A 16,144-nucleotide genomic window follows, 5' to 3' on the forward strand; every position below is an offset into this window, starting at 1 on the left:
TTTTGAAAAATAATGGAAATTAAATATTAGGTATAATAAAAAGAAATCCATTATTTTTCCGTTCAATTTCATGCAAAAATAATGGATTTCTTTTTACTACACCTAATAATTAAATCATCTTTTTTTGATTAAAAAAACGTTTATTTTAACATTTGAAAAAACATTTTTTTAACGTTTAAAAAATATTTATTTAAGAAATATTTCTTTTAACATTAAAAAACGTTTCTTAATGTCAAAATTATTTGAACAAAATTAGAAAAAATAATGTAGAATTTTTTAATTTATTTTTTTTTATCGACATGCTAAATATTAAACAACTAATTTTATTAATTAATCATAATTTTTAATTATATTTTAATCTTTTTCACTTACCGGTCGAGTTTTGAACCGGGAAGAGTTATGAGTCTTCTTCTATCCGTCATATATCTTATGCATAACTTAATATCGATACAAACAATTACTATCTTGATCAAAAAGTTCCCGGAATTCAGAAAATTCAAAATACAAGTTTTATTCATCAAAAGTGATATTGTCCCCTTCAAAGTATTCCCCATCGATTGCAACGCATTTATGCCAGCGCTTGATCCAACTCTCGAAACATTTTTGGAACTCTATTGTCGGTATAGCCATCAGAGTCGTCTTCGATTTTTCCATTATCTCCTTTCGGCTGTTAAAACGCGTTCCTCGTAATGGTTTTTTCATGTCACTCATAAACGGCTGTTTTCTTTAGAGTATCATTGCCGAAATAGTTTCTCAACATTTCCAAGGTTTTCACATTGAATCCATTTTTAACGCAAAATTTAATACAAACTCGTTGTTGCAAATTTAACTCCATTTTTAAAACTGTAAAAAATCGAAAATACGTGCAGAGGTAGATGTACACAAGACGGCGTAACTTTCATAAATGTCAAGCAAGTGATAAAATTTGGTGGGAATGTCCATGATAGATGTGGCAACCTAACCAAAAAAAGACAACAGAACTCAAATCAGCTGACTTAGAGCATCACCTGGTGGTAATTCCGGGAACTTTTTGATCAAGATGGTATATTGTGTTAACTTCTCTTTCATTATTATTTTATTATTCCAACCCGTTTTAAATTAATTTGAGCTTTAGAAAATAATATTTTTTTCATATTTATAATAAACATCAGATAAATATTAAATAAATATTTTTTTAATCATATTTTAAATAAATAAACAAAAAACAAACATTTATTAAATGTCATATAAATTTTTAAAAAAGATTTAATAGACATTAAATAAATGTTTCCTTAAACCATTATTTCAAACAAATAATTAATGTGAAATAAAACATTTACTAAACATTAAATAAACATGAAATAGATAATATATTTCTTATTACCACATTTTAAATGAATAAATAATGTAAAATAAACATTTAATTAATATTAAATAAACGTTTAAAAAATGTTTTTTCAAATTATTATTTCAAATGAATATTTAATATTAAATAAACATTTAATAAATATTAAATAAACGTTAAATAAACGTTAAATTAATGAATTTTGAAAATGTATCGTGAAAAATGTAAAAATAATGAGAAATAAACGTTTAAGAAACATTTAAAAAACATTGCTGATTACAATACATCTGTTCAATATATGTTTAAATTTATATATATGGCGCAGTTGTAGAACTAGATATGTACTTAAAATCGCGCCGAAATATTTTTTCTTAATGCAAGATGCAGCATAGACTAATAAGAATTTTTTGTTGCTGGATTGTGAATTCAATTGCTTTAAATTGAAAATAATTAATATTTATGAATATTTTAATAATATTTCAGAAATATTAAAGATGTAATATCAAGAATATTAGATAAGTGGACATATGTGCTTTAAACTGATCAATTACAACCAAATGCGAGAAGAATAATCGATTCGCCCATTTCTTACGGTTTAAGAGTGGAGTCCCATGAGGTGTAACCGCGTAACGAATCAATAATCAGTAAGGGTGAAATCACACGGTGCGGAAAAGGGAATCATTGAAACAACTAATTAACTATTTGGAATAATGCAGTTTATCTGTTAAGTAAGTAGTAAGATTATTCAATCACATGAGCGGATTATCTCAGATTTATCTCACAGATAAAATTTACCAAAAGATGAATCAACCGATGGACCCCCAGTATAAAGCGGAAAGCACAGATTCTTGCATAACACGTAATATTAGGTTGCCGATTTTGAAGGAAAATTGAAACGCAGAAGATTTAAATTTTAGTATACATTTATTAAATTTAAATCTTTTGTGGCACGAATTTTCCGAACAATCCACTACATAAGAAATTGAACAATTAAAGTCCTTCGTCCCGGGAGATAAATAATCTTTGAAAAAAGAAAATAGTGTTAAAGTATGTTTATTGTAAATTAATCTTATCCAAATTCGAATTTGCATCAATCGTTAGGTATACGAATGATTTCCAGAAACAAATCTATTATTATTCCTTTCTGAGTTTTTTCCCCATTTTTACAATGCACATATTTTGTGCATTAAAAAAATTATATATATGACAAAATCTTGGAATAGAAATTTTGAAAAATTGATATAATAAATATTTTATAACTCGTGGACGAAGTCACATCAGTCATATAAATAAACATAAACACGTGGCCGTACATGATTGACGTGCAATTGAACGAATTGATTAAAATTTGCATTTTACATCAATAGAGCGAGATATGCGATATGGAAAAAAGAGAAATTCCAGAAATTATACTTATATTATAATTCGAATACGAATTAAAATTGCAACGAATATTTTAGTAACTATTTAGTATTCTGTCTTCAACATTTCTACTCTTCAGCTAAACATCTGAGTATTAGTCTACTATTCGATTGAATACCGAATAGTTGTAATCGTAAAATTCTACTATTGTTTGATTTCACACCACTTGATAAAATATGTTTAAATAGATGATCGTGAAAAATTTGTATACGAATTGGAACACTTAGAAATGCAGAAATTTCTACATCTTCTTTAGAATTTTTCAGAATGTGAATTATGAAATATTCCAAGATTTCTTATTCTATCATTTCTAAAAAAAATATTTAAATTTTTTTTAGATTTCATAAGGATTTCATCAGAAATTATAGAATGAGAAATTTTAGTATTTCATGATCTTCATATGAAGATTTACATATCTGAAAAATTCTAAAATAATTTTCTTGAAACTTCTGGAAAATGTTACCATTTATTTTTAAAAAATTTGAGAGATTTTCTAAAAAATTGCAAAATTAATCAAAAATTCTAAAATTTTTACACAAAAATTCTGAAAAATTTATGCGAAAAATTTCGAGAGATTTTCTCCTTATTGAGAATAAAGGGATTTCTTCTTATTTTAGAAGATCATGTCTGCATTGTTTTTGTTAAAATAGTGTCTAGTACTAATAGTCTACTTGTCAAATATTCAGTTATTCAACACATAATTTTATCGAATATTCGGTATAATCCGGTTATAATAGATACCGAATATACTATTCATTGTATATTTAGTAATTCTTCTCTTTATCATTCCCAAAATATTTAAAATTAATATTTATGATTTTTTCAACCAGCACATAATTTCTGATTTTTTTTTTGAAGAAAGACCTCATGACATCACATATCAAAAATAAAAAGTACAGCTTTAAAAGAAGGCAGAGCAATGTGAAATATGTTTGAAGACATCTTTTGCAGTAATTTTTAATGGTTCAGATTATCTCGCGTTTACTTTCTAAAATATTGTCCTAAAAAATCTTAGAGGTTAGTATTTCCAGCTTTCTCAATCTAATGAATTTCAAAAACAAGTAGTTTCAAATAGTAAAAGTTTTGTTTTGTCGTATCTATTTCTTCCTTGTTATCAATTTATGATAAAAAAATGTGTTTAGCATAATGTTTTCATATAACTATTGTATAATGTGTTCTCACGTTGCTTGTACTTGAATGTACATTTACCTCATTTTACAAACAATTTTGGGAATTTCAAATAACATGAAGATCTAGAATTACATCACTATGTAAAAATTAATAAAATTTGTTTCTATATATGTATATGTACATATTTTTTTTTATTTTTCAGAACTCGGAATAATATTTCAAATGTAAAACATAAAGGAATGATATTATTAAGTATAAATTCTATTTTACTTAAATATTTCATTAACATTTAATTTAATATTTAATTAAATATTCATGTCATAATAGGTCTATATTTAAATAATATTATTGTATTCATGTGTGCATTTATAATTAATATTATAAATGCACAAATGAATATAATCATTCTGATCATTATGAGCGCTGATAAACATAAAAAAAAGTTGACTATCTATACTTAATAATATTATTTCATTCGTGTATTTTACAATTGATATAAATTTCAAACGTTATATACATATAATAAATGTATATATAATAAATGTATTTGATTAAACACAGTTTGAATTTGTCGCTATGTATGTGTTAATGCACATTTGTCACATTTTTTTTTCATCTTTAGCAATTTTATCATATCTATGTTACCGAATGAAATGTACATACATATTAAAAATTTATTCAGAAAAAACATTAAGGAGAAAGATATCATAAAAAGGACAAGAAGATTACTCTAATGAAATATTATCCATTTCAGAAAAATCTTTCGAATTGTATTTCGAAATTTATATAAATTCGAAATATATAATACATAAATATATATTAGTTTTTTTTTATTAAACAATTCCCCAAACTTCTTCGAACGCTGTACATAATTTACTACACGCAATGGCACCTGAGAGAGGATAATTACTAATTGAGTAAGTATCTTCTGTGTAATCTGTTTTGACCTACAAAGAAACAAGAATATAAAATATAATATAGTTTTTAATATAATAGTAGTAATATATCGTTTTAATAATAATAATTTACTTGATCATGCGCCATAGCTCCAACTACAATAGCAATAGGATCTTCAGTAGGTACAAGATCTCTTGGATTTAGTACTTTACTTGCATTGAACGACATCAATATCTTTCGACAGCCAACTGGCAAATGGTTTGTAATAGGATTCTTAATTACTTTAAGAAGCTTCATTGGACCATCTGATGCTCTGACACCATATTTATGTAATAATTGTACTGCAATAAAACATTTAATAATATTACGTTAATAATATTATTAAGTAGTAATAGCTAGGATTATGTAACTTAGGTTTATACAATTTTACTGTATGTTAAGTATAAATAATAAAATGTATACTGTACATAAATATACATTATTAAATATTAAAAGATCAAATTTAAATCAATTCCTTACATTACATAACATTTTATTTTTAACTACTAAATGTGTTGAAATAGATTATTTTAATTCAAAACATGTGATTAAAAAAAAATCACATCTAATCAATAATTTTTGTGATCAAATTGCATGGTTTCAAAGTAAATAGTGTATATGTTTTTATTAACATATAGCAAACAATTAATTAAATTTGAGTAAAATCAAATTACATTGCTTGAGTTAAACTGGTTAACTTAACCAGTCATTAATTAAACTTAACCAATCATTTAACTATTGTTTTAGTTAAATTAATGACATAGTGAGTAGAAACAGTAACGACCTATAAGAATGATTAAAAATAACTCAAATTAAATTTATTATGATTTAACATTATGAATTTAATAGTGAAAGCTGGTATTCATAGTCACAATTCTTATAAATATATTTCTATTATTATAAATATAATTCTTATAAATATATTTCTATTATTATAAATATAATTCTTATAAATATATTTAAGAATGCCTCATGTAAGTTTCAGTCCTAAATCAATCATAGAATTTCTTAAGATATTATTTAAGAGGATCTTAATAAGAAATGGACTATGAACTAAATTTCTATGTCCTAAAAGGATATATAGAAATCACTTATAATCTCAAAGTAATATTATAATAAAAACAAATTTATAAATCTTTATTATTGCTACTTAAGTTTATTTATCTATTATGATATAGTTAAGATAATCATCGACATTCACCCATCAATCCAGCAAAGCGTTTGAATGTTCTTGGTATTCTGGTTTGTGGATTGATTTCTATCAATACATTTTTTTCTGTATGTACATAAACTTGTAACAATCCAGCTCGATTTAATGGACTGTCCATTAACATTAACAAACATTGATGGGTGATATCTGGTCTACATGTGCCTGGATCACGCTTATATTTTTTCAAAATGTTTGTGTGATCATCGCAGTTCAACAGTTCGAAGCTATTTCCAACCTGCAATTATGTTTTATGCTTGTTGATGCAGAAAAATAAAATTGTAAAAATGTAAATAAATAATTGATAAATAAATAATTGATAAAAAGGAAATATAACCTTACTTTTACAGATTCCAATTGAGAATTTTCCAGTATGACGATAAGACGCTTTTCTTGACTCTTGATGTGGCCTATTTGCAAATGTTTAGGAGCTGGATCATATTCATAATCATGCTCATCATGCTTTTTCCTTTTGTTTCCCATTTTACACGTTCAAAATAATTAATTAAAATTAATTTAGACTCTAGCCACATAAAAAACACATGCGAATTGTTTGATATTGACACAACTGATAAGGTGCCTTTCCATGCTGATGCTTGACGCTCATTTTCAGCGTCAAAATAATCACATGATCAAAATTGATATTCGTCAATTTCACGTAATTTATTTTGATGCTGAAAATGAGCGTCAAGAGTTAGCATAAAAAGGCACCTGTGATAGAGGCCTGTTCTTTTTGGCTAAACTTTTACACCAATTCATCTTTCTCTTCTTCTGTCCTCCTGGAGAAAGTGCAAAAGTTCAGCCAAAAAGGACAAACCTTAAGCGGGGAGCACAGACTCATGTATAAAGCATAACACGTAATGAGTAAGGAAATGTACCAATCGAAGTTTTTCAATTCCTTCCTTTTTATGAAATAAAGAACTCTAATTGGTTTAATTTCTTAAGCCTGTTCTACAGTGTACTTTTTGTTTCCAGTTTCTTGCTTTTTGTTATTTTTTACATTTTGTGTTTTTGCTTTTTATTTGGTTTTTTTATATCATCTGAGATAAGAGTTAATGAACTTCGAAAGAAACAAGAAACACATAACAAGAAATTCAATTGTCATTAAAACAGTGAAGGAGTTAAAAGCAAAAGGTAAAAAACAAGAAACAGGAACGAAATGCACATTGTAGAATAGGCTTTATGCCTGTTTTATGTGTTATGTTAGAATCTGTGGTTTCCGTTTAAGGCCATTCTACAATGCCATTAGTCATTAGTCATAAATCAGAAGTCAGAACTAAAAATTGATGACTGTGATTGGTCAATTTTTAGCTTCTGACTTCTAATTATAGCTTATTGTAAAAGGCCCATAATATGCCTTCTAAAATGATCCATAAGTCATAAATCAGAAGTCAAAAACTAAAAATTGAATACTACGATGAGTTCACTTCTAACTTATGACTTATAATTTATGATCTATGACTTGTAAATAAGTCATAGATCATAAAGGCCCTTAAGTGGGAAGCACAAACTCTTGCATAATGCATAATACATAAGACACAAGAAATTCAACCAATCAAAGTTCTTAATTTTCTTTCTTTCTATGAAATAAAGAACTTTAATTGGTTCAATTTCTTATGTCTTATGTGTTATACGCTATACAAGAATCTGTGCTTTCCGCTTTAAGGCCATTCTACAATAAGTCATTAGTCATAAATCAGAAGTTAGAAGTTGGAAATTGACTACTGTGATTGGTCAATTTCCAGCTTCTAACTTCTGATTTATGACTAATGACTTATTGTAGAATGGCCATAAGGGCCATTTCATACAAACTTGCATAAACATATGCATAAAGAAAATAGCCGAATACTACTGCAAAGTGTATACGATGGCGCGCGTGGCGGGGCGCTTGCCAGCCAATCCCCAAGGTCCGCGCGCCAAGCGATCGGTATATACACTTCGCAGTAATAGGCCGGGCGAGTGCGCATATTCGCGCACTAATATCTCATTAACTATTGGGGAAATTTATAAAATGATAGAGAACTTTTCGATTCAGTTTAGTCCGCTCTATTCTTAGTCCTGCCCATGAAATATGACGATTATTTCCAGACATGTAGATATTTGTTTTTGCCTTTATACACGTTTCATTATTTAGCTGTAACAATTATTTTAATATACTTATACTTTCTTGGAATTTATAAATTTACTCGATAAATAGCATTATACCTTCTACGATTAATTTCTTGAAATATAATGGGTGTTTTCCATTTGATGACACAAGTCGATACAAGCGTTCTTCTATTTTTCCCGATATTCAGAGAGTGACAAAAATAACATTTATATCGACTTGTGTCGATAATTTTTTTTAAAAAACATGAGAATTAAACATGGAATTAATCTTCGTTAAAACGTTTTTCGTAAAAAATATGAATTTATATGTATATGTATTTGTTCAAACATAAATATTAATAACAAATTTAAATTATTAATAACAAATACAAAAATTGACGTTGTGAGCCATTATTTTTTTAAGGAAAAACGAAGTGTACCATTAATTATTATGTTTGATGAAATTATGGTTTAAAAACTGTAATGTGAATGATATACTTTATCGAGTAATAAGATATTTATATTGGGTCGTCCGAAAAGTTCGTGCTGATTTTGAAGGAAAATTGAAACGCAGAAGATTTAAATTTTTAATTTCATTTAAATTTAAATCTTTTACAGCACGAATTTTGCGGACGACCCAATAGATTTCAAATAATATCATAATTATAGTTTATTATTTAGAAGGGTATAATAATGCTTAATGACTGTATTTAAATAAATTAGTGAAATTTAAACAAATACAAAAATGTAATCCACATTATCTTTATATATTCCTTAATACTTTTAACAGAACTGCAGTTCCAAATACGAGTACAGGAATCACTTTTTTGTCGCAGATAAGTCAAGCAACTAATTTGTTTACAGAAATATTGTGTGTGTGTGTGTGTGTGTGTGTGTGTGTGTGTGTGTATGTGTGTGTTCGTGCGTGTATTTTTGTCATTGTAAAATATTGTTTTTATAGGATGAAGCAGCGGTATTTAAAAAAATCATCACTCTTTATGTCAAATCTGATGCAAGTGACAAAATCCAAAAGTTATGCTCATAATTTAATATTATTATTAAATATTATCACCATAATTCGCAACCCTACATTGATGATGCCATGTCTAAAATAAAATCGTTTGAAGGTAAACTATTCACATAATAATATAAACATTTACTATATCATAAAATATGCTTAAAATATGCTCTTAATCCATATGATTATACACTCAAAAAAAAATAATGTGCTATTTAGTTGTTCTGTGTTAATGTCAGAGGATTTTCCATTTACATATGATCTTGAGAGGATATTCTATAAAGTAAAGGAATTTCGTATAATCATAAAGTATATTGGATTTAGAATTACAATCCTCTCAATACTAGAAAATGTCTTGCATGTACTGACATGTACGCGCACAATAGCATATAAATGACAAGCTTCTTCTAACAAATAAGCGCTAGTATTGTATATCCTCTTATTTCAAAAGGCTATTCGAGTTGTTATAATAGAATTTTCTAGAGAAATTTATTTTTGATCATAGCTCATGTGTTCTCATTTTTATAGATGAATACGTGTTATAAATATACGCATCTAATTAATATAAGATTAATATAAGATTTTTTGCTTAAAGGAAAAGAAGAATTCCCTGCTTATTAGCAGAATTTTTTTTTTGGGTGTATCACATTTAAAAAGCAACATTACGACATTATAAATACAAGCACAGAAATGTTTAAAAGTATAATCAAACTTTTAAAAGACTTTTAATCGACTTTTAAAAGAATTGAAAATATTTATAGTGATTTTCAAATTTACATATTTACAAAAAATTTTAAGTGTTGTTTTCTGTTCATTTATATATTACACTGTCTTTTATTGTATAAACAATATTTATAATTGAGGATACATTTATATTTACTATAGTACAATTTTTTGATATATTATTTTATTATTTTTCATATTTGCAGATGATGATTCTAAAGCTACAGATATCACAAATGCTTTGTTGTTTATGGTGGTTGCAAAAGATAATAAGCTTTTAAATACCGTTAATAAAAAAGGTTGTTAGTATTTATTAAAGTTTCTCGATTCACTTTACAAGATCCCAGGACGCTAGCAGTTTACAGATTTGATGGATAAAAAATGAGATTTTGTCACTTTTAGTTAGCGAAAACTTGAAACCGCAGAAAGCGTCACATTAATGTGTGATGTGTGGACGGAAGTGTTGAATACCGACAGCTATTTAGGCGTATCTATGCATTATATTTACACGATGTATTAATGTTCACAATGGTGGGTGTTTTTCAATTAGATTAGCAACATATCAGAGAGTATTTGGGAGAAGTGCTCTTATCAGTATGTAATAATTGGAATATATCTATATCCAAAATTAAGTATGGACAACACTGCAAATATAGTGAGCGCGGTCTGTCAAATTTTTGCAATGACAAATATTTATCGTGTTTCTCTCATACGCTAAATTTGATCCCCGTGAAAATGATTGAGAAGCTCTCAGATCTGAAAAATCTAGTAAATAAAATAAAAACAATTAGTAACTTATTTTAAGCACAGCGTCGTTGCGGTAGACGAATTTCAAAAGATTCAACGAACGAATTCTTCTGCAACATCGTTGAAATTAATTCAAGAAGTTTCGACTCGTTGGTCATCTACATATTATATGTTAGAAAGATTTGTTAATCGATATCACGCCTGTTATAAAACTAAATAACTTATAAAACTAAAAAATTCACCAGAAATGTTAACAGACTCTGAGGTTGTAATTGCAAACGAGTGCATAAAAATGTTGCAACTATTTGAGGAAATAATAACTAGTGAAATTAGTGCAAGAAAAATGTTACTAGTAGTAAAATCATACCAATGATATATTTACTGTACGATAAGATATTCGAGCTTCAGCCAGAAATAGGTAAAAACTTGAAAAAAATATATTATGCACGAAATAGATTCTTAGTTTAATTCAATTGAAAACATTAAACTTTTGACCATAGCCACTGTTTTGGATCCACGCTTTAAAAAAATATATTTTCAAATTTAGCGTGCAAATACAATTTCGAAAATAGACAAACAAATAAATAACGTATGAGACAAAATAATGAATGTGAAATAGAGATGATTTCAAATCTATGGAGCAAGCATAATGCTTTAATGATTAAAATGAATCATAACATAAGTGAAAACAATTCTGGACTAAATTTACACATAGAGTCAGAAAATTATTTAAGTTAGCCAGTTGTATTAAAATCTAATTCAATAGAATATTGGATTTCCTATATAAAGTTACAAGCAAATATTTAAGTAGTATAGCACTTGAATATTTGTCAGTGGTAGGGACATTAGTTTCATTGGAACGAATGTTTTCACGAACAGAAACATTATGACGGATAATCGTAATCGTCTTAAGGATGACCATTATTAAATTATCCCAATTATTATTTTTAAGTTCACTAGATATTTCCGATTAGAGAAAACTCATAAAGTGAAGTAAGTAGGATATTGACCTTTGATTAATAGAATATTGACTTTTGCAGATCGATATTCTGCAAAACGATTGCTTTTTAATAAATGCTTCAAATTGTTAATTAAAATAAAGAGCTAACGTTTCTTGATATGAATCTTGTATACAAGAAAAGAACAATTTTGCTGTGTATCTAAAAATTTAGCTAGATACAGATATGAAAATAATTTTGTTCAACCATAAAATAATTACGTAGGAATTTCAGATATGGTAAACAATAAGTTTTGAATGCCAAAAATTTAATACTTAGTTTGAGCGTCGTACTTATATAATTACTTTAATGCTCCAACAACATTATTTTCAGATTTGTATCTTTTAGAGAGAGGGGGGGGGGAGGAAGGGAGTGGAGAGAGAAGGAGGGAGAGAGAAAGAGGGAGAGGGAGAGGGAGAGCGAGAGCGAGAGCGAGAGCGAGAGCGAGAGCGAGAGCGAGAGCGAGAGCGAGAGAGAGAGAGAGAGAGAGAGAGAGAGAGAGAGAGAGAGATACATCAGCAAAATTATTTTTTCTATGCATATAAGGTTGTATCAGAAGGAAACGACAACATTTTGTTTTCACAATTCAAGGCATTTATTAGTTAAATACTTTAGCAAAACTGTCGTTTCCGTGCGATTAATAAATTGAATCGATAATACTGACAGTATGCATCAATATTTTTACAACTTTACGATTAATATTATTATTGATTTGTGTTTCAGTTCATTTTTATATACCTACGTAGTTGTGCAACTATCTAACAGAATTATTGATGCGCTCTTTTACGAACTTTAAACAATCAACAATATTGATAGTATCATAGATGTACCCAGGATTTTAATCACGGAGGTAAACAAATATTTATCTTCATACTAAACTTATTAACATATTTATATTAAAATCAACCTTTGAGAATCAACAGCGAATTTTTCCACAAATAACTTGTGAACCTCAAATTGAATAATAAGCGTTAATTTTTTTATTAATCAAAAATTATTTTCAAAATTTAGTTGTTTTTCCTTGTCAAAATTTAGGAGAGGAGAGAAAAGCGCTGCCTCTTGATGACATAAACACGAGATGTTTTAAATTCATATCATATAGATATTAATGTTAACACAACAATCGATAAGAATTATATGATAACATCGCATGGTGTTAAATCTACATCTATATTTCTTATAGCGATTTCGGCTGGGATGTGCTAATACACATAAAGCTTATACACAATTGTAAAAATGTATTAAAAACAGATTAAATCATACAATCCCCAATATACATTATTGTACTATTAATAAAACATGTATTTGATAATTTCCATTTCGTTTTTGCATTCATAGTGATTTCGGTTGGGATGCACCGATTGCATATTTCGGATGTCGGTGCAACTGGTGTGTTCGAATGGTTGAATGGTGCAATTCCTTGCCAGTGTCGCATGTTCATCTGGACTCGGTACACAAGTGTACACAAAGTGGTCCCGACAAATTTGTTGGAGCCAGTTGGTGTAATTGTTGGGCTTGGTGCTTCCATGAGATGCTGAAAAACAGCGTGTGTATGATTATGGTATTAATTTTATCGCTAGTGTCTGATTTCGGTTCACTTGATGCTACAAACGCTTCGAAACTTTTACTTGACCAATTGGAAGAAAGAATTTTACCTTCGAAACATTAATGCTTCGAAACATTCGTAGCAGCAAGTGGACTGTAGCCAGGCAGGACTATAGCCTTCATCTGAAAATTGATATCCAATTTGTAGCGTCAATTCCGATTTTATGAGTGATTTATATGTACTCATGAAATTTTTGACATCATCGTCGTCAAGTGACGATGACGAATTAATATTGACAGAACATAAAAAAAGGCACAGTGAAAATAAAAAATTACATTGAAGAAGTGCGAAAAATGTCCGATGAAACAGTGAGGTTTACAGGTTAAATTAAAACTATAGTAATATTTAATATTATAATATAATATTTAATATTCATGTTTAATATTTAATATTTATGTTTTTATTATGTATTTACATTATGCTTATTCGTATTATTCGAAAAGGAAGCTATTGCAATAAAATCGGGATAAACAAGGCCGTTTATATCCCAAAAAAGTACAAAGAAGAAAATGAAAATTAGAGAGCCTCACAGGGAGAGAGTGGCAAACTGCATCATGTAATTCTTTTGATTGGATATCAAAGCTCCAAAGGCATGGAAGAGATTGGAGAAAACTAGTCACCTCGTGATGTCCTGATTGGACGTAGTGCAATCACGTGATGCAATTTGTCACTCTCTCTCCCTGTGAGGCTTTCTAGTGAAAATCGGTCGTCTCAAACCGGATAGATTTCTCGAAAATCGATGCAAACAATCGAAAATGGCAAAATTATTCTTCAACTGGGCCTACCATGATACTGCACGCGACCAGTATTATAGATCGATAATAAGGTTCACATTTCGTGAATCTCATGTTTGCCGAAACATACACCGCGGTAATAGGCATTAATAGGCGGTGTATGACGATCTTGATATGCACCAGTACACATTGGTATTTCTAGCCGAAATCGTTATTAGTTCGTATAATACATTCGCTATAATACATTCACAAACTGTGGATCAGAAATATTCATTTTATATGCGCGAAATGTTTATTTCACTTATGTCCATTTTCACCAATGATTAATTTTAATCTCGGTTGAATTTACTTTTCTTTTTCTAATTCTAAAGAGAGTTAGAAAAAGAGGAAGAGTAAGTAAGGATTACAAAAACGGACTACTAAATTTATTAGTAGCTTGTTTGTTTTATATTTACAAAGAAAAGAGGACCGCCGACAAAATTGTCGGGAGTAGTGAAGGGCTCTATAGCTCATTTTTGCTAAATTCCCAGCAAACAAGAACGAATTGAAATGAATTGAATTGGATTCAAATTTTTAGAAATATTGATTCACGAATGTTAAAATGAATGTTTTTTAATTCTGAATGCATTTTTATTCATTTGTAGGATTTGCATGGAGCATATCTCTATGCCTTTCAAGCTAAAAATAATATTAGCTTTTTCTGTGCATTGTGAATACTGTTCAATTCAAAATTTTGAATAGGAAATGCAGTTTCTCAATCCAATTGCATCCAATTGAATCTAATTGAATCCAATTGAATCCAATTAAAAAAAAGTATTCACGATTTAAAATACGCATTCGGATGAAAAATAAGAAAAAAATAAGAAAAAAATAAGAAAAAAATTTCATTTTAATTCATTCTCGTTTGGAAGGTAAGTATATTTTTAATTTATTTTTTATTTGTTTTTATGTCTAATTATTTTATTGTATTTCGTTAATGACATTGCAATAACTTTTTAAATATTATTCTTTATTGTATTTATATTCGATATTACAATTATATAATAATTATTTACGATACAATATACAATTATCAATGCTGTTCTAAATAATAAAAATGATAATATAAGAACATAATTAACAAATTTTTGTAATGCGGGATTATACGAAAATGTCGAAAATACATACGATAACAATGAAGTATTGATAAATGCAAAAGAAATACTAATAACAATTAGATCGTATTTATTATTAATTATTTACTATTAATTAAGTATCTACCAATAATTTGCGAATATAAAATTTAATAATATCGCGACAAAAAGTCATTGATATAATTATAAGAGCACTTTTATCTCGTTCAAGATAACTATCTCAATAATTTCATATCAAAATCCCTCTGCCTCGTGGCTGATTAACATCCGATACAAAGAAGAACAATCTTCATAATGGAAAGCGAACTTATGTATTCTGATTCGACATAAATTTTATAAGATCCATTTGCAAAAAAAAGTTAAGCAATTCGTCAAATACCAGTGATCTTGTTACAGGATTGCGGTGTGAATCCCAAATCTTTCAGACTACTTAGCGATAGTAATAATTTTGGTAGCATGTCAATTGCAATTACAATTATTTTTATCACATCTTTAATATAATATTAAAATTCGAGAAAATATGTTTCTGCCACACGTGACTAAAAATCATCCCTTATTAAAAATAAAAGGATAGAATGATTTCCTTAAGCAATAGTGGTTACAAAAGAATATATTTAATAATAATAAAATACATGCGTTATAGTAATTTTTTATATGTATGGATACAAAAGTTTCTCGAGTACCAACTGTTCGAGATGAGCCGAACCCGATAATAACGGGATTTTAAAGAACATTTATACTGAAAAATTTATTATATAAAATTTGACAATTTTTATTTTTCAAAAACTACAATTATTAATATCCCGCTAATATGAAAGTATCCATTCGACTTATCCTGAATTTTTTATACCCACACATTTAAAATTCAACTCATGTCATCACGATAACATTGTTAACTATAAAGAATTTTGTAAAAAGTTATATAAATATCGACAAAAATCAATATTCGTTCAACATAATTTCATAATGTCTGCATGTATTTTATCAAAATTTAAAAAAATGTATATACATATAAATGTATATACATATAAAAAAGTACATATAAATATACATATAAATTAATAATTAAAAATATTC

General features: G+C 27.8%; 1 protein-coding gene across 1 annotated transcript; it reads right to left on the bottom strand.

Annotated features, from left to right (window-relative positions):
- Positions 1-4,616: 4,616 nt before the first annotated feature.
- LOC108694212 (ribosomal RNA small subunit methyltransferase NEP1) lies at positions 4,617-6,701 on the bottom strand. Its single transcript, XM_018203581.1, has 4 exons — positions 6,363-6,701; positions 6,015-6,258; positions 4,907-5,115; positions 4,617-4,824 (listed from the first exon to the last, which is right to left on the bottom strand). Exons 1-4 carry the CDS (start codon positions 6,501-6,503, stop codon positions 4,711-4,713), a joined length of 708 nt encoding a protein of 235 aa, XP_018059070.1. The 5' UTR covers positions 6,504-6,701; the 3' UTR covers positions 4,617-4,710.
- Positions 6,702-16,144: the final 9,443 nt, after the last annotated feature.

The sequence above is a fragment of the Atta colombica genome, unplaced genomic scaffold (genome assembly GCF_001594045.1).
Source record: "Atta colombica isolate Treedump-2 unplaced genomic scaffold, Acol1.0 scaffold1, whole genome shotgun sequence".
Classification (NCBI taxonomy): Eukaryota; Metazoa; Arthropoda; class Insecta; order Hymenoptera; family Formicidae; genus Atta; species Atta colombica.